General features: G+C 45.9%; 1 protein-coding gene across 1 annotated transcript in view; it reads right to left on the bottom strand.

Annotated features, from left to right (window-relative positions):
* Nucleotides 1-23,848, bottom strand: part of LOC309556896 (protein brambleberry-like) — a 51,969-nt gene that overhangs the window by 19,807 nt on the left and 8,314 nt on the right. The window contains exons 5-7 of the mRNA XM_082259448.1: nucleotides 18,821-18,937; nucleotides 17,867-18,046; nucleotides 12,100-12,306 (exon numbers count right to left, since the gene is read on the bottom strand). Coding sequence (XP_082115574.1) covers nucleotides 12,100-12,306; nucleotides 17,867-18,046; nucleotides 18,821-18,937 — 504 coding nt within the window. The remainder of the gene's footprint in view (nucleotides 1-12,099; nucleotides 12,307-17,866; nucleotides 18,047-18,820; nucleotides 18,938-23,848) is intronic.

The raw sequence follows: 23,848 nt of genomic DNA, 5'->3' as shown, positions 1-23,848 counted from the left end.
TTTTTACTTTTTGCGCTATAAACAAAAAAAGAGCGTTTATTTTGAAAAAATAACAATATTTTTAACATTTTTTTATATGAAATTCCCCCCAAAAAAGATGTAAAAACCAATTTTTTTAAAAAATTTTGGCCAATTTGTTTTATGCTACCTATGTTTGGTAAAAAAAAATCGCAATAAGCGTATTTTGATTGGTTTGCGCAAAAGTTATTGCGTTTACTAACAAAGGGAAAGATTTCTGTCATTTTTGGTGGTTTTTTTTTAACGCGTAATGGCGGCGATCTGCGATTTTTTTTGCGGGACTGCGACATTGCGGCGAACAGACCGGACCCTTGACTGACATTTTTGACACTTTTGGGGGTACCAGTGACATTACTGCAGTAATCAGTGCTATAAATATGCACTGTTACTGTAAAAATGACACTGGCAGGGAAGGGGTTAATTTTATTGGAGAGGGAGGGGTTAATGTATGCCTGGTGCTTACTGACGTGTGTGGGGGGAGGTGACTGAGTGATTCATGGACAGATCGGATGTCCAGCTATGCTGAACAGTCCGATCTGTCACTCCCTGTCACTATGGAGATCCGCCCGCTGTGTTTACACACAGCGGGCGGATCTCCAGACTCGATCCCCGACGATCGGGTAAGAGCAGCGGCGATCGCCGCTGCTCCTCCCCTGGCCCGACTCCCGCTGTGACTGAATACAGCGGGAGCGAGCCTCCGGCGGCGAGCAAGCGCCGCCCAGAAGGGGGAGTGTCCAGTCACGTTAATACTACGTGGCTGGACGATAACGAACCACTCTGCCGCAGTAATATTACTGTGAGCGGTTGCAGAGTGGTTAAAGTAACGCAGTGCCGAATTGCAAAAAATGGCCTGGTCATTAAGGGGGGGTAAAAACCTTCTGGGGCTGAAGTGGTGGTTAAAACAGTTTGAACAACTTTCTAGACGCTTTTATTCATTCTAACACAAATGTAAAATTGAATGTATTTTCTTGTACAAAATGTAACTAAAAAGTGATAGCAAAAAAAAAAAAAAATTAAAAAAAATGAAACATACTTGTACCTCGAAATACCAGACAAAATATCAGTTAAGTATAACTTGATAATATACTTACCTACTAATCAACCTTCCCATTACACTTAATACATCTGTCTCTAATTGTTTTCCTGAATTAAACATAAAAATTGCCATATTTTGGCTTACTTTTAAATGCAACCCATATTATTTACCTTCTTAAAAAAATTTTTGAACCTTGTACCTTCCCTATACCCTAACAAACCTTTTTTTTTTTTTTTTTCTTTTGTATGACTTTTAATCCATATTCAATATTACGTCTTAACCACTTGCCGACTGCCTAATGCAGATCTACCTCGGCAGTCAGCCCCTCACAGGCAAAGCGACGTAGGTCTACGTCGCTAGCTTGTGAGGGTCTAGGGAGCGAGCGCGCGCCGCTGGAGGCGCGCTCCCGCTCCCGTGCGTTCACGCACCCCCCTGCGTGTGTGACCGGCGGACTCGATGTCCGCCAGTCACTCTGCGATCGTCGGGGGAGAGGGAGAAAGTCAGGCGGCTTGTGTAAACAAGCTGCCTGTCATTCTCCCCTGTGTATGAAGGATGATCATACGGTTCTACTATGTAGAACCGTTGATCACTGTTCATACATCTGAAGCCACAGCCAATCACAGTAAAAAGCACGCCCCTAGGGACACACATAGCCCCTCCCTTTCAAAAAAATTAACCCCTTCACTGCCAGTGTATTTTTACAGTAACAGTGCATATGTATAGCACTGATTACTGTAGAAATGTCACTGGTCCCCCCAAAAGTGTCAAAAATGTCAGTCAAGGGTCCGATCTGTCCACTGCAATGTCGCAGTACCGCAAAAAAAAAAATTGCAGATCGCCGCCATTATGCGTTAAAAAAAAAAAACAAAAATCTTTCCCGTTGTTAGTAAACGCGATAACTTTTGCGCAAACCAATCAAAATACGCTTTTTGCGATTTTTTTTTTTACCAAACATAGATAGCATAAAACAAATTGGCCGAAAATGTTAAAAAATTTTGATTTTTACATTTTTTTGGGGTGGAATTTCATATAAAAAAATGTTAAAAATATTGTTATTTTTGCAAAATTTACGCTCTTTTTTTGTTTATAGCGTATGATCAAAAAAAATCGCACAGGTGATCAAATACCACCAAAAGAAAGCTCTGTTTATGGGAAAAAAAGGACGTCAAATTCATTTAGATACAGCGTCGCACGACCGCGCAATTGCCCATTAAAGTCACGCAGTGCCGAATCGCAAAATACCCCCTGGTCAGGAAGGGGGTAAAATCTTCCGGGGCTTAAGTGGTTAACAACAAAAACCACTTTAAGGAAAAATAAACAAATTATTGAAAAAATTACGCTGCCATGGTAAATAACTATTCTTGGTGAACCATGTTTAGTGTTCTTTTCTTTTTTTTTTTTCCAAGCAAAAGAAAATAACACTAAACCAAGAATACAGTTATTTTACCATGGCAGTGTAATTTTTTCAATAATTTGCTTAGTTTTCCTTAAAGTTGTTTTTTTTGTTAAGACGTAATATTGAATATGGATTAAAAGTCATACAAAAAAAAAAATAACACAACCCGACTTAAGTTTACTAATGATTTTTCTCCAGGAGGCCAGATAACTTTCCCTTAATTACAAAAGTTTTGAAGACTTTTGCAACCAAACTGTTCGCTACGGAGTGTGGGACAATTATATCTAAAGATGACTCAGGAGAAAGGGATTCTGGGTAAAGTGTACCGTGCACAGGTGAGTCAGCACTAATGTAACACCCAGGAGGTGGGGGCACTCCGTGTCACATGATGAGGGATGGCCGTAAAAGGATCATAAATTCTTTATAAAACCAGGCAGGGGATGTAGCTCAGTGGTAGAGCGCATGCTTTGCATGTATGAGGCCCCGGGTTCAATCCCCGGCATCTCCACTTATTGTTGCTTTTCCCTTTACTCCCCAGGACTACGCTATACCGGGGATCTCCATTTCCCTTTCATCCCCAGGACTACGTTATACCGGGGGCGGGGATCTCCATTTCCCTTTCAGATTTACCCCCCGCCCCCAGGCCATTTTTTTGCAATACGGCACTGCGCTACTTTAATTGTGTTGTCCTGAAACACTGTAACCAAATAAAATTGATGTCCTTTTTTCCCCCACAAATAGAGCTTTTTTTTGGTGGTATTTGATCACCTTCCCAGGACAAATCTTCAGCCCCATCCCCCCTTTAATCATCCTTTTTCTGTTGGTTTTTCAGAATTCTCGCTCTTTTTTTGTTTATAGCGCAAAAAAAAAAAAAATTGCAGAGGTGATCAAATACTGTACCACCAAAAGAAAGCTCTATTTGTGGGGAAAAAAAGGACATCAATTTTATTTGGGTTCAGCGTCGCACGACCGCGAAATTGTCCATTAAAGTAACGCAGTGCTGAATCGCAAAAAATCTTCCGTTCCAGAAGCGGTTAAAAAAAAAAAAATGTAACCCCCACCCAAATAATCAGTATGGCAGCAGCACACTGGAAGAATTGGAGCCCATTCACATTGATACATACCCTTCACATGCACGCATTTCCACAACAGATAGTGCAACAAACTGTTAGATAATCGAACAAAGGTTTTTGAAAGTGTAAATTTTCTAACAAAATTCTAAGGCCCACGGATGGGGGAGGGGGGGGGCAGAGGCAAACTTCTGGTGGATTCACCACAGCGATCCGACCAGAAGTGGGTCCCTGGCCTTCACAGGTAACCACTTCCCCCACCCCCAAAAAAAGTATTCCAAATATGGCAGAGGAAGGGGGAGGGGAATGGGCAAGAGGAAGAGCAGGACTTTTGGGTAAAGTTCCACTTTAATCACTTGCCGACTGCCTAACGTACATTTACTGCAGCAAAGTGGCTACATTGCGCGGATTTTACATACCAGAACGTCATTTCCTGCAATAGCCACTAGGTGGTGCGGCCAAGCCACCGGAGGCATGATCGCACACTGATTGGACAGAGGGGGAGCCAATCAGCAGGTACGGGGGGGACCCAATGTCTGCCGGCCACCCGTGATCCTTTCCCGAGAAGCGCGGAAGGGCGGTCTGCCTATGTAAACAAGGTGGATCACCATACTGACAGGGGAGAAGACCGAGATCCTGTGTTAGCACTAAGCAGGAACGCAGATCTGTCCTCCCCCAGTCAAAGCACCTCCTCCACACAGTTAGCAAACACCCCCTAGGGAAACATTTAACCCTTTGATCACCCCTGTTAACCCCTTCCCTGCCAGTGTCAATACAGTGAGTGTGCATATTTTTAGCACCGATCACTGTAATGTCACTGGTCCCCACAAAACATGTGTCAGTTAGGTGTCCGATTTGTCCGCCACAATGTCGCAGTCCCACAAAAAAAAAAAAAAAAATGGCAAAGATATTGTTGGCGATTCCTGATTTCAGGTGCTATTAGACACATGTTGCTATATAATTGGGTTCGTATACATCATTTTTTGAAATCCTATAATATTAATATGATTACATTTTGATGTCTCTAATCTTTTTTTTTTTTTTACAAATGTTTAAAATTTCAACATTTTGTAAGTTTTTTTAAAAAATTTCAATATTGGATATTAAAAAAAAAAAAAAAAATGGCAAAAAACAAATCTGTTTGTAGACGCGATAACCTATGCACAAACCAATTTTTTTTTTTATTGTAATATATACTGCGCCAGCCTTAAATATACAGCAGCCAGCAACAAAAAAAATAACAATTTGTGAAAACAAGAAAGCAAAAACTTGCAGCGTTGTTGGATTGTGTTATAAAGTGCAATAGTGCTTATGCATATAAATATACGCTAGACAAAAATAAAGTTTATTTAGGTCTAGCGTATATTTATATGCATAAGCACTATTGCACTTTATAACACAATCCAACAGCGCCTCAAATTTTTGCTTTCTTATGCACAAACCAATCATACGCTTATTAGGATTTTTTTTTTTTTTTTTTTTACCAAAAATATATAGCAGAATACATATTGGCCTAATCCTTCTGATGAAGAAATTTAGATTTTTTACATTTTTTTTTTATTGGGAAGGTTTTATAGCAGAAAGTAAAAAAATGTTGTTCTTCAAAAAAAAAAAAAAAAATTGTTTGTAGATCACAGAGGTGATCAAACACCACCGAAAGAAAGCTGCATTTGTAGGAAAAAAGGACATCGATTTTATTTGGGTACAGCGTCGCAAGTACACGCAATTGTCAGCTAAAGTAATCACAAAAATGGCCTGATCATGAAGGGGGGGGGGGGGGGTGGGTAAAACAGTTTGAACAACTTTCTAGACGCTTTTATTCATTCTAACACAAATGTAAAATTGAATGGATTTTCTTGTACAAAATGTAAATAAAAAGGGATTACAAAAAAAAAAAAAAATAAAAGGCATACTTGTACCTCGAAATACCAGACAAAATATCAGTTAAGTATAACTTGATAATATACTTACCTACTAATCAACCTTCCCATTACACTTAATACATCCGTCTCTAATTGTTTTCCTGAATTAAACATAAAAATTGCCATATTTTGGCTTACTTTTAAATGTAACCCATATTAATTTACCTTTTTGTTAAAAATTAAATTTTTTTGAACCTTGTACCTTCCCTATACCCTAATAAACCTTTTTCTTTTTCTTTTGTACGACTTTTAATCCATATTCAATATTACGTCTTAGGCCCCTTTCACACATACCATCCGTTCAGTTCATCAGTTCAGTCACGTCAAATGTGTCCGTTTTCCGTCCGTTTTCCGTCCGATCCGTTTTTTTGACGGATGAAAAATAGGGCATTCATCCGTTCAAAAAAAACAGACATTGACGGAAGCGGATGAAAACGGATGTTAACTGATGATCATCCGTTGTCGTCCGTTTTTACATAGAGATACATTGATGTCCGTTTTTCATCCGTCAACGGATGGATGAAAAACAGACAAACGGACAGCATGTGTGAAAGGGGCCTTAACAAAAACAACTTTAAGGAAAAATAAACAAATTATTGAAAAATTACGCTGCCATGGTAAATAACTGTATTCTTGGTTAAGGCCTCATGCACACTGGACGTTTTTACAGCTGCTGTTAGCAGCGTCAGACGTTTTTTTTTGCAGCTGCAGAACGCCCATCCATGTTATTCTATGGCCTCATGCACACATAGAGCTTTTAGGAGCTCCAAGTGGCATAGGCGTTTTACAGCTCCAAAAAAAACCCAGAAACTGTGGGTTCAGGAGCTCCAGCGTCAAGCTGCAAAAAACGTCTGACGCTGCTAAAGGCTCCATAACGTTGCTTAACGTGCGTTAAGCCACGTTATACGTTTTTTTTCTTCCATTCAAAATCAATGGTTCCCTATTGATTTGAATGGAAGTCACACCGCAGGTCGGATCAGGGTGATCCGACTTGCGGTGCGACCTGCACTGTGAGAATCTTGAGGGGGAACTCCACGCCAAAATGGGGAAAAAAACGGCGTGGGGTTCCCCCCCAGGTTCCAAACCAGGCCCTTCGGATCTGGTATGGAATTTGAGGGTAGCCCCGCGCCGAAAAAACGGCGTGGGGTCCCCCCCAAAATCCATACCAGACCCTTATCCGAGCATGCAGTCCGGCATGCCAGGAAAGGGGAGGGGACGAGCGAGCGGCCCCACCCCCCCTGGATCATACCAGGCCACACGCCCTCAACATGGGGGGGGTGTGGGTGCTTTGGGGCAGGGGGGGCTCTGCACCCCGCACCTCAAAGCACCTTGCCCCCATGTTGATGAGGACAAGGGCCTCATCCCCACAACCCTGGCCGGTGGTTGTGGGGGTCTGCGGGCAGGGGGCTCATCGGAATCTGGAGGCCCCCTTTAACAAGGGGGCCCCCGATCCCGGACCCCCTCCCTATGTGAATGGGTATGGGGTACACTGTACCCCTACTCATTCACCCCATAAAATGCAGTGTATGGAAATGACGACAGGAGACGTTTTGGAAAATTTATTAAAGATCTTCATCCGGCTCTTGTCCTCTCCGGGGGTCTTCTCCTCTCCGAGGGTCTTCTGCTCTTTTGCTGTCCGCCCTTCTTGTCTTCTCCTCTCCGGGGTCTTCTGCTGTCTTCTCCTCTCCGGGGGTCTTCTGCTGTCTTCTCTCCGAGGGTCTTCTGCTCTTTTGCTGTCCGCCCTTCTTGTCTTCTCCTCCCCGGGGGTCTTCTGCTGTCCGCCCTTCTGCTGTCCAATCTTCTTGTCTTCTCCGCTCCGGTCTTCTGCTCTTTTGCTGTCGGCTGTCGGCTGTCCTTCTTCCTCCGGTCCTCCTCCGACGACGTCTTCAGCGATTATGCCGGCCTCTGGTCTCCGCAGCTTATTATATAGCCATTAGGGGCGTGGCCGCCAGATGACGTCATCGGGAGACCACGCCCCTTTGTGTCACAGGTGGTCACCTGTGACACAAAGGGGCGTGGTCTCCCGATGACGTCATCTGGCGGCCACGCCCCTAATGGCTATATAATAAGCTGCGGAGACCAGAGGCCGGCATAATCGCTGAAGACGTCGTCGGAGGAGGACCGGAGGAAGAAGGACAGCCGACAGCCGACAGCAAAAGAGCAGAAGACCGGAGCGGAGAAGACAAGAAGATTGGACAGCAGAAGGGCGGACAGCAGAAGACCCCCGGGGAGGAGAAGACAAGAAGGGCGGACAGCAAAAGAGCAGAAGACCCTCGGAGAGAAGACAGCAGAAGACCCCCGGAGAGGAGAAGACAGCAGAAGACCCCGGAGAGGAGAAGACAAGAAGGGCGGACAGCAAAAGAGCAGAAGACCCTCGGAGAGGAGAAGACCCCCGGAGAGGACAAGAGCCGGATGAAGATCTTTAATAAATTTTCCAAAACGTCTCCTGTCGTCATTTCCATACACTGCATTTTATGGGGTGAATGAGTAGGGGTACAGTGTACCCCATACCCATTCACATAGGGAGGGGGTCCGGGATCGGGGGCCCCCTTGTTAAAGGGGGCCTCCAGATTCCGATGAGCCCCCTGCCCGCAGACCCCCACAACCACCGGCCAGGGTTGTGGGGATGAGGCCCTTGTCCTCATCAACATGGGGGCAAGGTGCTTTGAGGTGCGGGGTGCAGAGCCCCCCCTGCCCCAAAGCACCCACACCCCCCCCATGTTGAGGGCGTGTGGCCTGGTATGATCCAGGGGGGGTGGGGCCGCTCGCTCGTCCCCTCCCCTTTCCTGGCATGCCGGACTGCATGCTCGGATAAGGGTCTGGTATGGATTTTGGGGGGGACCCCACGCCGTTTTTTCGGCGCGGGGCTACCCTCAAATTCCATACCAGATCCGAAGGGCCTGGTTTGGAACCTGGGGGGGAACCCCACGCCGTTTTTTTCCCCATTTTGGCGTGGAGTTCCCCCTCAAGATTCTCACAGTGCAGGTCGCACCGCAAGTCGGATCACCCTGATCCGACCTGCGGTGTGACTTCCATTCAAATCAATAGGCTCCCATAGGGAACCATTGATTTTGAATGGAGGCAGAAAAAAACGCTGCTAACAGCTACTGTGGCCAAACGTGCAATAACGCTAGTAGGAAAAGCTACTGAAAGCACGTTTTTACAGCTGCTGTTTCCCGGCGTTATGTAAACAGCTTTGGAGCACGTTTTTATGACGCCCTGTGTGCATGGAGCCTTAGGCTACATTCACACCTGAGCGTAGCGTTTTTCGCACGTTTTTTACCGCGATTTTACCGCGATTTTTGCGGCGATTTTTACCGCGATTTTTGTGCAGGCGTTTTTAGATTCAATAGAGATCAATGGAAAACGCCTGTAATCTGCCCAAAAAGAAGCTCATGTACTTTTTTGAGCGTTGGGCGTTTTGTATACAGCTTCAAAACGCTCAGATGTGAACAGGGGCCATTGAAATGAATAGGATTTGTCTTGTTGGGCGTTTTGAGAGCTGATCCTAGAGCAGAAAAACGCCCCAAAAACGCCCCAAAACGCCTAGATGTGAACGGAGCCTTAGTGTTATTTTCTTTTTTTTTTTATTCCAAGCAAAAGAAAAGAACACTAAACCAAGAATACAGTTATTTCACCATGGCAGCGTAATTTTTCAATAATTTGTTTATTTTTCCTTAAAGTTGTTTTTGTTGTTAAGATGTAATATTGAATATGGATTAAAAGTCATACAAAAAAAAAAAAAAAAAAAAAAAAAAACACAAAGTTTACTAAATGATTTTTCTCCAGGAGGCCAGATAACTTTCCCTTAATTACAAAAGTTTTGAAGACTTTTGCAACCAAACTGTTCGCTACGGAGTGTGGGACAATTCTATCTAAAGATGACTCAGGAGAAAGGGATTCTGGGTAAGGTGCACAGGTGAGTCAGCAATAACATGTAACACACCCAGGAGGTGGGGGCACTCCGTGTCACATGATGAGGGATGGCCGTGCAATGACCATAAATTCCTTTGATGGTTGACTACACGCAAGACGACACCTGAACCCAGGCAGGGGATGTAGCTCAGTGGTAGAGCGCATGCTTTGCATGTATGAGGCCCCGGGTTCAATCCCCGGCATCTCCACTTATTGTTGCTTTTCCCTTCACCCCCAGGACTACGCTATACTGGGGGATCTCCATTTCTTCCCACTGACATTTAACCACTTGCTGGTAGACACCTCTTGGCACTCCATACGAGATACAAAGTAGCTCAGTCACGCTACATATATCAATATCAATGGATTATTAGGGAACAAGTGGCTCCCTACAGATTGGCATGGAGTAACATATCTTGTAGTGATCAATCGGCACATGATTACCACTTGACAACCTGAAGATTTACCCCCCCCCCCCTGGCCATTTTTTGCGATACAGCACTGCGCTACTTAGAAAATTGTACTGTCCTGAAACACTGTAACCAAATAAAACTGATATCCTTTTTTCCCCACAAATAGAGCTTTCTTTTTGGTGGTATTTGATCACCTCTGCATTTCTTTTTTTTTTTTTCCCCCATAAAAAAAAAAAAAAAAACTTTAATCACTTCACCCCTGGATGGTTTTACCCCCTAATATCCAGGCCATTTTTTGCAATACAGCACTGCGCTACTTTGACAACTGTATTGTCCTGAAACACTAAAAAAAAAATACGCCCTTTTTTTCCCCACAAATCGAGCTTTCTTTTGGTGGTATTTGATCACCTCTGCGTGTTTTTCTTTTTGCGCTATAAAAAAAAAAAAAAAAAATTAGGAAAGAAACAAAAAAAAAATGACTAACCACTTTTAGCCCTGGGAGGTTTTACCCCCTAATATCCAGGCCATTTTTTGAGATACGGCACTGCGCTACTTTGACAATTGCGCTCTTTAAACATTGTAACCAAATAAAATTGATGTCCTTTTTTCCCCACAAATAGAGCTTTCTTTTTGGTGGTATTTGATCACCTCTTTACGTTTTTTTATTATTGCGCTATAAACAAAAAAATAATAAATTAGGAAAGAAAAAAAAAAAAAAAAAAAAAAGCCATTAACCACTTCAGCCCTGGAAGGTTTTACCCCCTAATATCCGGGCCATTTTTTGCGATACGGCACTGAGCTACTTTAACTGTATTGTCCTGAAACACTAACCAAAAAAAAATGTCCTTTTTTTCACCACAAATGGAGCTTTTTGGTGGTATTTGATCACATCTGCTTTTTTTTTTTGTGCTATAAAAAAAAAAAAAAAAAAGCCTTTAACCACTTCACCCCAGAAGGTTTTAACCCCTTTAATATCCAGGCCATTTTTTGCGATACGGCACTGCGCTACTTTGACAATTGCGCTGTCCTGAAACATTGCAACCAAATAAAATTTATGTCCTTTTTTTCCCCACAAACAGAGCTTTCTTCTTGGTGGTATTTGATCACCTGTGCGATTTTATTTTTTGCACTATAAAAAATAAGAAATAAAGAAAAAAAAAAAAAAAGACTAACCACTTCAGCCCTGGAAGGTTTTACCCCCTAATATCTAGGCCATTTTTTGAGATACGGCACTGCGCTACTTTGACAATTGTGCGGTCCCGAAACACTAACCCAAAAAAATTGATGTCCTTTTTTCCCCACAAATAGAGCTTTTTTGGTGGTATTTGATCACCTCTGCGTTTTTTTTTTTACTGTGGTGCATCATCTAGCTCCACTAGAAGCTACCTGTAAAAGTCTATGAGAACCCAACAGCGGCTGTGGCTTGACGGTGCACCGAACGGTACTTACCTTTAGCATGCGCCTAGGGGAAGAATTCCTGGAACACCGACTGCTCGCAATCAAAACATTTGGCCCTGGGTGCACAACTGCTCTAAACATAAGTACAGCCAGTGCCGGGGCAAGGCCAACTAGAGCCCAGGGCAAACATGACAAACTGCACCCCCCCCCCCCCCAATATCTATGAGCATTATTAACTCCCCCCCCCCCCCCCCAAAAAAAAAAAAAAAGCGAGAACTAATCTGCAGCTTATCCCTAAGCACAAACTCCCCCTCCACCCAGGACAAATCCACCCCCTTCTGAAATCCCCCCCCCCTCTCAAATCTTCGGCCCCTCCCAGCTCTAATCATCCTTTCTAGCATAAATCCCCCCCCCCCCATGCCCCCCATTCATCCTTACTGGCACAAATCCCCCCCCAAAAAAATGCACTCCCCCCTCTACTATATCACCGTCCTAGCAAAAACACCCCAAATCCCCCCTTCTAGCACAAATCCTCTTCTTCTATCCCCTCTTCCAACACAAATTTCCAAAAATCCCCTTTTTCGCACCCCCCCCCCAATTTCCCCTCCTAAAACAATTCTTTCCCCCTGCTGCCTCTCAAATGTACCCTCCTCTATCTCAAATTATATCACAGTGCCAAGGGCAGCCTCCCCTCCTGCCCACCCCTTGTCCTGGCCCTGAGCACAGCTCAAGGCACCATCCAGCCCCAACAGCTGTAAGTCGCAGACTTCTACATGCTGCTGGCAGGTGAACCCGTACCTTCCATCTCCAACTAAACTTGGGACCTTATCCACCGGGGCAAAAGGCCCAATATGCACGAAGCCTTATACAACTTTATTGCTCCATTCATGAATTTACACATCGGAACGCCCCGCTGTCCATCCATACTCACCGGTCAGCATACACACCAGCAGAACCGTCAGAGAGCGGAAGTCCAGAGACATCTGCTGGTTGAGCTCCGACAGAGCATTTATCACAATGAGAACGAGAAGCACCGCCCGGGAGAAGCCAGGCGTCTGCAGGAAGGTCATCAGGAAAGCCAGGAGCAGGAAATAAGCACCATGGAGTACACAGGTGTGGATGGCATTCAGGTTCCCTCCTGGAATATAATGCACAATGATTAAACAGAATATATCTTTAAGGTTTAGGTTTCACTTTCTGAAAGTCACAGGTGAGAAATGTGGCGTGACAATAAAGTGTTCCTCTAGCCTACAGGTGTCAAACACAAGGCCCCCGGGGGCCGAATCTGGCCCTCCAGGCCATTTCATGAGGCCCTTGCACCTCTCTTGCAGCAGTGGCAATCCCCTTGTTTCTGCCCCCCCCCCCCCCCCCGTCCCAGCAGTCAGCAGTAGAAAGGATAACAGAACTCCCTCCTTCAGGTACTGCGCTTCTTCCGGTGCTGAGAGTCTTGTCCCTGCCCCCCCTCTCCCCATCTCTGCAGTCAGAGGAGGACAAACCTTCCTGCAGATCCTTCATCTCTCTGTGCAGCCACAGCACCCCCTTGTCTCCATCTTCCCCTGGTTTCAGAATTCAGCAGACCCCAGCAGCTGACTCCAGTCAGTCTGGTCCTCCTCCAGACCCTGCACTTTCTGCTTCCCAGCTCCACCCCTAGCTTCTTCCCAATAGCAGCACAAGATAAGGGGGGTGCACTTACAGCACCCCCTTGACCCCATCTTACCCTGGTTTCAGCATTCAGAAGACCCCAGCAGCTGACTCCAGTCAGTCTGGTCCTCCTCCAGACCCTGCACTTTTTGCTTCCCAGCTTTACCCCTAGCTTCTTCCTAAAAGCAGCACAAGATAAAGGGGGGTGCACTGTAATGTAAGGGAGGGTGGGGGACTCGACATCTGATATAATGGGGGGGTGCGCTCTGGACATCTAGTTTACAACTGGCCCTTTGAGGGCAATCATAATGCTGAAGCGGCCCCGCAATGAAATTTACTTTGACACCCCTGCTCTAGCCAGAAACGAGTTTGTATGTGCATAGTATATTACATTTAATACACATGGATATGAAGGCCATGTTTTACCTCCATTCATATTCCTTTGCAATTTCTTATTGGTGCTGTCAGTTTACAGTTGTGCCGTATATTTCTAGTGAAGGGCCAACAATGCCACAGGGGTTTAACCGCATGGCAATTTGCACCAACAGTGGGAGGGATTTAAAACCAGAGTGCATATTGCCCAAAGCACAGCAGTCAGGAGTGTCAAATGCACAGCTCAGTAGACAGCATATTTAACGTGACACCAGCAGGGAGTTCAGATTGCCTGTCATTTCCATGTAGCATCCACTAGGCTGGTTACATGGCAATCAGCAAGCGCACATATTTAAACAGCAAGAACATAGCTTGATTCCACCCCTTCAGAAGTCTACGTCCTAGGACGTAACACGTATGGGGAGGGGGGGGCCAAAGTGTCCACGTAATCCCGCGGCCATCTCTAACTACATGGCAGCATGAAAAACTATTGAACGAGCCTTTTGCAGCGTGCAATTTCCTGAAAGTGTAATCACGTTTTTAATGGTAATAAATTATTTTGTTGCCAGCTCTGTGATGTCATCATGGAGGAGTGGAAGAGGACTCCAGTGGCAACCTGTGAAGCTCTGGTGAACTGCATGCCAAAGAGGGTTAAGACAGTGCTGGAAAATAATGGTGGCCACACAAAATATTGACACTTTGGGCCCAACTTGGACATTGTCACTTAGGGGTGTACTCACTTTTGTTGCCAGCGGTTTAGACATTAACGGCTGTGTGTTGAGTTATTTTGAGGGGACAGCAAATTTACACTGTTATACAAGCTGTACACTCACTACTTTACATTGTAGCAAAGTGTCATTACTTCAGTGTTGTCACATGAAAAGATAGAATAAAATATTAAGGGGTGTACTTACTTTTGGGAGATACTGTATGACATGTATTTGTATGAACTTGCACTTTAGTTGTGTGGAGTAGTGAATTTAGATTTGTTTCAATTTTTATCAACATTTGGCATAGAGCAGGGGTGTCAAACTCAATTTCCTGGTGGGCCACATCCGCATTATTGTTGTCCTCAAAGGGCCGCCTATATCTGTAGGATTAGATGTTCAGAGCACTCCACGCCCCTTACACCCTTACATGAGATGTCAAGAGCCCCCCCCCCCACCATCAGAAGTCAAGAGTCACCCACCCTGCCTTACATCAGTACAGCCGCTTACCTTGTGCTGCTGCTGGGAACAAGATACGGTTGGATCTGGGAAGAAGTGCAGGGTCTGGAGGAGAACCAGTGGAGAGCTTGAGTCTGCTGAATGCTGAGACCAGTGGAGGCAAAGGCAAGGTGATGTTGCCGCTGCACAGAGAGGTGCAGGATTTGTAGGAGGAGTTCCTCCCTCCTCTGCTGTGGACTGCTGAGAAGGGGGGGGAGGTGATCAAAGATGAGCCTTTCTGCAGCTGCACAGAGGAGTGCAGGATCTGGCGAATGAGTTCTGTTCTCTCTGCTGCCGACTACAGAGACAAGGTGAGGGCAGAGACAAGGGGGTGCCGCAGCTGCAGGAGAGGTGCGAGGGCCACAAGAAACGGCCTGGGGGGCCGCATTCGGCCCGTGGGCCTTGTGTTGGACACCTGTGGCATAGAGGTTAAAGAGGTTGTAAACCTCAGAAGAAAAAAAGCATTTCATAATGAGGTAGTATGTGCATCGCATACTACCTCATACATACTTACCTTAGAACGATGCCACCGCAGTGCCGCCGGCTCACCGGTGACACGGCCGACACGTTTGGCCATCCAGCTTCCTGATTCGTGTCCTCCTAGTACAGATTTCCTCCCACAGTACAGCTTTCTCCCCTCAATGAATCCCACTTACCCCAGAGGAAGGGAGTCCTTTCTCAGATGGGTCAAGTGAATAGAGTAAGGGAGAAGCAGCCTACCTTGCTCTAAACTTCCAGGCTGCAGGAGAAGCCCCCGATTCAGATGCCTGGCATTGTCAGCACTAAATGCTGCACCACAGATGCTCTGGGGGATGTTTTTACCCCCCTATCCCCCCCCCCTTATCTATGCCCCTGGCCAACAATGCTTTCTATCCACCCTTGAAATTCCTGTTAGCCACTGAAACGGTCTTTGCATTGTCAGCCCTGCACTATCCCAAGTGAAGACAATCCCTTACCCCTCATCAGTCCCACTAACCTCCATATCGTCAATGCTTGCCTTATTAATTCAAAATTAATTCAGCTCCCCTTTTACATTAGTAAAGCCCCCCCCCCCCCCCCCATCACTCACAAAGGAAAAAAAAAAGACATGGCAGAGCAAGCACCAAAAATTATAGTATTTATATTATAAAGTCACAGGTTAGTTTTTTAAAGTGGCACAACAGTTTTTCAAGTGCCACGTGCTGTGAAGTTTTTTTCTCATTTTAAATTAAATTTATATAAAATTAAATTTTATTTAATTACTTCAACTTTTACTGAACACAGAAAGTTTACGTCTCCCTTAGGGAATATTTAAAGATGGTAAATGCACCCAAGCAGTTCCCGGATAATCAGTGGCGGCTGGTGCTCCATGGGCCGGGGGGGGGGGGGGGGGGGACGTCAGACGGACCACACCAGCTCCAACCCGCACACCTAGCCCCCCTTGGTCGCCGGATCACTCACCCTGGGCAGGCAGTGGCTGCTTCCCCCTGCGTCTCCTCCCCTCCTCCTTGGCCAGTAGCATGCCTTATCCTTTCGGCCAATCGGGTCTCAGGACCCGCTTCCTGATTTGGCAGGGGGGAGAATCAGTGTGGCAATAACGAATATTAATTTGCTATTGTCACAACACTGGATGGGCTCAGGGCGTAGTGCTCTGTGCGCCCGGAGCCCACCCTTTTTGAAGCCTATTAGAGCCTCTAGCTCTAATCAGGTGTTTCCAAAAAAAAACAAAAAAACCCATTGGAATCCATGCATCCGGCGCCCTGCATGCAAATTAGGGGGCCCGACCCATGGATGTGGGGGGGGGGCGGCACCCCTGCACCCCCAATGGACAGGCCGCCGCTGCTGATAATTATACCTAGTTTTGAATTACTCGTATTAAAAAAAAAATCAAAAACAGAAAGTGTACTTCCTGTGCCTAGGCACCCTTGTACCCTGGGCCTCATAGCTCTATCTGTAGGGAGATCTAGGGCAGTGGTCCTCAACTCCGATCCTCAGGGCCCACTAACAGGCCAGATTTTAAGTATTACCTTGGGGAGATGCAGACTAGAGTACTGCAATTACTGAGCAGCAAATTATATCACCTGGGATGTATTTCACTCATCTTGCAAACCTGGCCTGTTAGTGGGCCCTGAGGACCAGGGTTGAGGACCACTGATCTAGGGCACTGATCCCCAAGACAGCTAGCCTCATCAGATTTAGAGCGAGATTTAGTGATGTCCCTTCTGTGCTGCTCACTGTTCTCCTTGCTGGAGAGGAATCTGTACCTGAGGACCTGCAGTGCAAGGATCTCCCCCTGCTTCTTACCAATCCATTCTGTGGTCCAAACAAGGCATGGTAAGTGAAGATGAGGAAAAAGTCAGCTACAGGCAATACTGGGAACGAGCCCTTTTGCGCTCTTCTTGCCTTTTTTGGACACCGTTTATGCAGTGCAGGTCCTCGTAAAGGCTGTACTACAAGTACCAGCATTCTCTGCACTCCAGGGCTTCAGGGAAGGACTGCTAAATGCTTCTGGGCTCATGAGCCACTCTTCTGGCTGCCCACCCACACATGCATGGACACTAAACAAAAGCACCTCTCTGGCCCATATATAAAGTCCTTTGCTTCTCTTTGTCCTGTTAAGCCACACATCAAAGTGCTGATGTTGAACACCATGGGCTGTTCTGTCCTGCAGGTCAGTGTCAGCCAGCCATCTAAATAGCTGCCAACTGTCCCGTTTTTGCCGGGACAGTCCCCGCAAATAGGACCATGTCCCGGATAATTTACTCTTGCTACTTTGGCCTTAAAGCGGCGTTACGCCCCACCCCCCCCCCCCCCATCCAAAAACCAAAAATTAAAAGTCAGCAGCTACACATACTGTACACACACTGTAGCTGCTGACTTTTAATATTAGGACACTTACATGTCCTGGAGTCCAGCGATGTTGGCACCACAGCCGATGTTTCCATTGGCTGTCGGGTGCTGCCGCCACCATCGCCAATAAGGGAACCCAGCAGTGAAGCCTTGCGGTTTCACCAGCGGGTCCCTACTGTGCATGCGCAAAGCGCGCTGCGCATTCGGATTGGCTCTGCGGCGGAGGGTAGGAGGAGGGGGGCCAAACGTCGCCGCTTCCAGGAAGTGGGGAAGGGTACCTGTCAAAAACAGGTACCTGTACCCCCCCCACCTGAAAGGTGCCAAATGTGGCACCGGAGGGGGGAGGAAGCAAATGAGTGGAAGTTCCACATTTGGGTGGAACTCCGCTTTAAGTTTTGAAATTTCCTTTTCGATTTCCTGTAATTCTCTCTTTGAGTAGACCCTATAATCTGATAAGTAGGCGAAGATTAATTATGCGGAGTTTCAGCGAAGTGGGTGTGGTAAGTAATTGATAGCTGTGCTGCAAAGTGTCCCTGGAAATTTTTTTCAAATGTTGGCAACTATGCATCTACTAGCACGCTGGTCCACTATTGTCCAAGTGTGCCAAAGAAACCCAGAACCTGCAGAAAGAATGAGAAGATGGACACTCACCTGCCCAGCTGAGGAAGCCTTGTATGTAACTCAGCCTGTGCTCCACGCTGTGGTGCATGTGGTCCATCACGTACAGCACTGTGCTCAGACTCTGGTTCATACGATGAAGTTTGTCCATTAGTACATCGTAGTACTCGGCACTTTTGTGCTGGTAGGCCAGGAAGAGGGCCAGGTTGGACTCTGTACAGAAAAACAGGAAAACAGGGACTGTAAAGGCTGGGGTTACCTCGAATAATGATCACCTATCAAGCTGTACTCTTGAGAAGCCAATTCAAGTCTTAATTTCTGCACTCAAATCTACAGACACTTTGGTCAGTCCAAGAGAAACTAGGACAAGGAACCATAACTCCATTTTACTAAACTGGCACAAAGTTGGGTCTCCTGAGGCCAATATGCCAGAGGTCTATAGCCCAAATACTATCTAAATACAGAGCCGTTTATCCAACCGTCCATCCAGGACTGCCCAACTATTCATCCAATTATTCCAACTTAGACACCGCTCATTGTCCTCCAAGCCGAACGCCAGAGGTCAGGATTCCCTATTCTGCACTGATGACCCTAAAACAGCATTATGGAATCTGACATACCCAACGGAAGAAGAGCCCAGACTGCGTGCTATACGTCCACATCCTAGCAAATCGTACAACTATGAGCAGAATATGTAGTCAGACTGTGTGTGGACATATAGAACAGAAAGGATTTGCCCAATCAGGGCATAGAATGCACTGCACAGTGCATTTCAGGGCGTTCGGCGAGGCAAACACCCACTGAACGCCCCGCAAATTTGGATGTTCTCTGAACAGGTAAATTCAGCCCAAACCGTTTGCCCGATTAGTCCACACTAAGACCATGACTACATATTCTGTTCATAGTTCAAGCTGACATAAATTATAGTTTCTGATGGGTGGCAATGTTGGCTCCGTTCCACATGGGTGTGGGAACCAGAAAACTCACCAATTTTGGAGTAGACTTCCTGGGATCTAATTCGGACCTCGGAAAGATCGGCTAGGATGGCCTTGTGTCCCTCGTGTAGCTCAGTATCCTGTTCTATCAGATGACTGCTCACATTCTCTGCAGGAGTGAATCAGAAAGAAAAAAATAATAATGATTATCTGGAAGCCAATATGACGTTCAACTAGGACCACTGCAGAATGATTATGGATGTTTACACTGAAAGGATTAATTATTGTATGGACCACCCATTTACTCTTTGATAAGAATTTCGAAGGAGAACACGGATATTATACTGTGAAACGCGTTGACCTATGGATTCAGACCAACACCCCTCTATCCAATTCCAATAAGCTCTTCTATATAAAGGATTGTGCTTTGGTCCATTTGGGGTATACGTTGTGCCAGGCCCTTGTATGGAGCACTGGTTACCTAACTTTTAAACTATGAGTATATGCACAAATGATTTCAATACGAATTGTAAATTTAGTTTTTTCTACAGAAGGATCTTGTCTCATGCCAGTGCCATTAAAGTCCAACATTGTTATAGGATTTTTTCCTATCGATTTTTTGATTGGTACAAGCTCCCCACCATGAGAGTTTCTTCGCAAAAAATTTGTTGTTGTACAACTTCTGGATCAACTATGTGCAGGTCCCCTGCCCTAAGCTGAAGCGTCCTTAACCAAATGGTTTCGTTTTTTGGAGCTAGGTCATGGCCAGCCCAACCTTTGTTTAGGTTTTCGGTTTTCATTGGGTTTCTCATAAGCCAAGAGGATCCACTGCTTCTCTCTGTTGCTGTTGATTGTTGTTCAGCAGAGTTGGGCTAACGGTTCAGGCCGAGCAAATGTTCGGCCCCAACTTGACCCATTGGCTCATTCGGCAACCGTCCAAATTTCCAGGGCATTCGCCGGGTTGTTCAGCTGCTGAGCGCCCCACAAAGCACTGCATCTGCAAAGAATATTGTAAGCCATGATTGGCTAAAGCCTTGCACCTGTCCACTAGTCAAGTGCAAGGCTTTGCCAATTAGGGCCCTAGAATGCTTTTAGAGCCCTGATTGGACAAAGTGAGGATTACTTTGTCCAATCATGGATCAGTCCTCCGTCTCACCCCACACTATAAAAGTTTGCTCCAACCAGGAAGCTTTTGCAGTGAGTTGTTGGAGTGGAGATAGAGCAGTGCTACTAGCGAGTTAGTGTGTTATTGTGACTGAGTGTAGAGTGTCCCCAGTGGCTAAAAAAATTAGGGTAATAAGCCACCCCCCCCAAATCCTGTCTGGGAGGCCAACACGGAGAGGCAGACGTTCCCATGCCACTATGAGGGGGCCAGCAGTGTCTGTCCACAAACAAAGATGGACGTAGTCTGTCCTCAGGTTATCCAGCCACAGCATGCAGAGGAGGTGGTGGTGGTCTAGCTTACTAAACCATCCTCATCCTCTGAACCAAACTCACACTAGTGTGCAGTCAACCACAGCTGCCAGAGTGGCTTATTCTGTCTCCTGGTACATAGCTACTCCCACCATAGCCCCATTATGCATGGAGGAGTCAGCTGCATTATTTGACCACAGAGTCAGCCACTTGCTTCTTGAGCATGCAGACATTACTGATGTTGGTTCTGAGGTAGAGGAAGGGAGTAACATGAGCCTACAAAGAGGGGTGAACACAAATTGGCAGTCATGTTCCCCCAGCCACAGCATATTGCCAAGTTAGCTCCAGTGATGAGAATGGAGGGGATGAGGTCATTGACGCGACTTGGGTGCCGGATAGAGTAGAGGAGGAAAGTGAGGGGGAGGCACAACCCCAACGAGGCAGAATGTCCTCCAGAGGCAGCCATCGTGTTAGAATAGAGAGCAGCCATCCCATTTCATCAGGTTGTGGAGAGGTTATCTCCCAGCCCACTTCCCACACCTCAGCTGTGGGGGCCTTTTTTAGCACAAGTGCAGCCAATCGCACTGTTGCAATTTCTGCCACAAGCAGATCAAGCATGGCAAACACACCAGCCATTTGGGTACCACATGCCTGACAAGGCATGTTATTTGGTGGTGCATTTCTTAAACAGGTACCCAGGTTTGCAAGATCTTCTAAGGCAGGCCAGAAGTGTCTGTAGTCATTTCAGGCGGTCATACATAGCCAGTGTTTGGTTGGCTGAAATTCAGCAGGAATTTCATCTGCCTGTAAACCCCCTGAATTGTGACATACCCACCAGGTGGAACTGCAGTTTGGCAATGCTTCAACAGTATCTGTGTGAGTATGACAACGACAGGCTTTTTTTTCCTGACGGCAATGGCTACTCAAAGGATGCATGCACTGTATGGTCACCATTTGAGGTGGCAACAAGGGTGGTGAACCATGACAATGCATGCATCGGTGACACAATCCCTCTGGTCTTCCTTCTGGAGCAGACTGTGTGGCATCATGAATCGGGCACATGAAGCAGATCAGCGGGAGGAAAAAGAGGACTTTCTTTCCTCTCAAGGGCCGCTTTATGCAGACACCATTCTTGCGACGCCACAGAACACAAGAGGAGGAGGAGGAGGAGAAGGATTCTGGCGGTTTTGCAGGTATTAAAGCAGAGGATGATCTATGAAAATTTTTGGGAGATGGTTTTCCATCCCCAGAACCCTTGGGAGTAGTATGTGGCTGGAAGGAGGCAGTTCCAGATACTGCAATCTTTAGTGACCCAATCTTTAGTGACCCCGAGGATTCCGCTTCTCATGCCTCTGCAAACTTGCAGTGCATGGGCTCCCTGATCCTTCAAAGCCCGTGAAAGGACTCAAATTCTGGACATCAAGGCGAAAGATTGCTGGTTGGTGACTCTCCTTAACCACCGTTACAAGAGGAAGGTCTCAGAACTAATGCAGCCCTCGCAGAGGGAGCACAGGATGAAATACTGAGGGCACCCTAAAGAGGAGTTTATGTAAAACCTTTCCAGACTCTTGTAGGCTACAGTCTCATGGAAAAGGTCGTTTTGAGGCTTCTGTTGGTCAAAGGAGGAGCGGTGGAGAAGAGGGCTGCCTTTGTGAAAGATTTAAAACTTTTTTTAGTCCTCAGCGCCCACGGCTGTCTGCTTCCACATCCCAACGGCAGCGTCTGCATCATGGCGCAAGATTATCTAGGAGCGAAAACAGACATTGGGAGTTTTCCAGTAGACTATCCACTGGGTTATTGGGTCATGAGAAAAGAAGACCACTGGCCAGAACTTGCCCAGTATGCAATTCAGCTGCTGGGCTGCCCTGCATCCAGCGTGCTTTCCGTAAAGGCATTCCGTGCTGCCACTGACCTGTTGACATTTTTCAGAATGAATCAGTCCTGGATTAGCAGCAGCTATCAAGCCCAGGATGCCAACGTCCCTGATTAAATGTTTTTGGGATCTGGAATCTCTGCAAGACTGTCTAGGCTGCCTAGTTTGGGGGCGTTAATTTTATCTGGAATTTTTTGGTATAGGTTTCATGGAACAGTTAACACCCAAGGACCAATTTTTACGTACATGTTTGACAGGTGAATCACATTTCTATTTTTTTACAGCAAGGCTAATTCTTGCATGCATCAAGAATACCTCTATACCAGGGATCCTCAAACTATAGCCCTCCAGCTGTTGTGAGGCTACACATCCCATGAGGCATTGTAAAACTGACATTCACAGACATGACTATGCATGATGGGAATTGTAGTTCCTAAACAACTGGAAGGCCATAGTTTGAAGACCCCTGCTCTATAGGGTTACGGATTGAAAGCACCAACACCCAAAGCCCAATTTTTTTTGCCACGGTTACTTCTATCCAAAGTCTGCAAAAGTCACCAGACAGGATCTAAAAAAAAAAAAAAAAAAAATGTTAATCTTGGCCTGAGTGTACTATAATTTGGATTTTTCACATAAGGCTTGCTCACTGTGGTGCACAAATGTGTTATTTCCATCCAAAGTGTCAAAGAGACACCAGAATTTATCAAAAAAAAAAAAAAAAAACGAATCTTGTTCCAAATGCACAAAATTGTGGCCTCATACAGACTGGCTCCCCAAGCCGTTTACTGAAGATAGCTTGCAGGGAAAACCAATTTAAATGTAATTTTCTTTTATTTAAAAAATGTCAGTTTTGCTGCAGCAGGTTCTATACACGGTACAGATGGACCAGTTCACAGGCAGACTAATTGGCCATACACACTATAAGATTTTCTGAAGACTTTTTCCTTTAGACTTACCAAAACCATACAATAGGAGGTCAAACCTAAACACTTTCAATTTGTATGCAATTTGGCAGGCTCTTGCACTACAAAGAAAATGTAAATCTGAAGGAAAAAGTCTTCAGAAAATCTTATAATGTGTATGGCCCTTTAGGGTACCCTTAGGCTCTATATTTAAAGGAAATTTTCACTATTTTCCCCCACTTTAGGCATCATTAAAATCACTGCTCCTTTAACCGGTTGCCGACCGCCGCACGACTATTTACTGCGGCGGTTAGCCCCGGCCAGGCAAAGTGACGTAGATCTACGTCGCTTGCCTGTCACTTCCTTGTGAGCCAATAGCAGGCGAGCGCGCGCCCGCGGAGGCGCGCGCCCGCCATGGCTCATTCACAGGGAAGTCAGTGCGTCTGACCGGCGGACCCGATGTCCGCCGGTCACTTGCCGATCGTCGGTGCAGAGGGAGAAAGGCAGGCGGCTGATATAAACAAGCCGCCTGTCATTCTCCCCTGTGTAGAAACAGTGATCAGACGGTTCTACTATGTAGGACCGTTGATCACTGTTCCTACACTAGTAGCCACAGCCAATCACAGTAAAAAGCACGCCCCTAGGGACACACTTAACCCCCCCCCTCCCCAATAAAGTTAACCCCTTCCCTGCCAGTGTCATTTTGCAGTAACAGTGCATATGTATAGCACTGATTACTGTAGTAATGTCACTGGTAACCCCAAAAGTGTAAAAAATGTCAGTCAAGGGTCCGATCTGTCCGCCGCAATGTCGCAGTACCGCAAAAAAAAAAAAAAAAAAAAACGCAGATCGCCACCATTACCCGTTAAAAAAAAAAAACCACCGAAAATAT

This window comes from Pelophylax lessonae (genome assembly GCF_965119305.1).
Source record: "Pelophylax lessonae genome assembly, chromosome: 5".
NCBI lineage: Eukaryota > Metazoa > Chordata > Amphibia > Anura > Ranidae > Pelophylax > Pelophylax lessonae.
The sequence above is the reverse complement of the archived record's forward strand: the minus strand, read 5'-3'. Positions and strand labels throughout refer to the sequence as shown.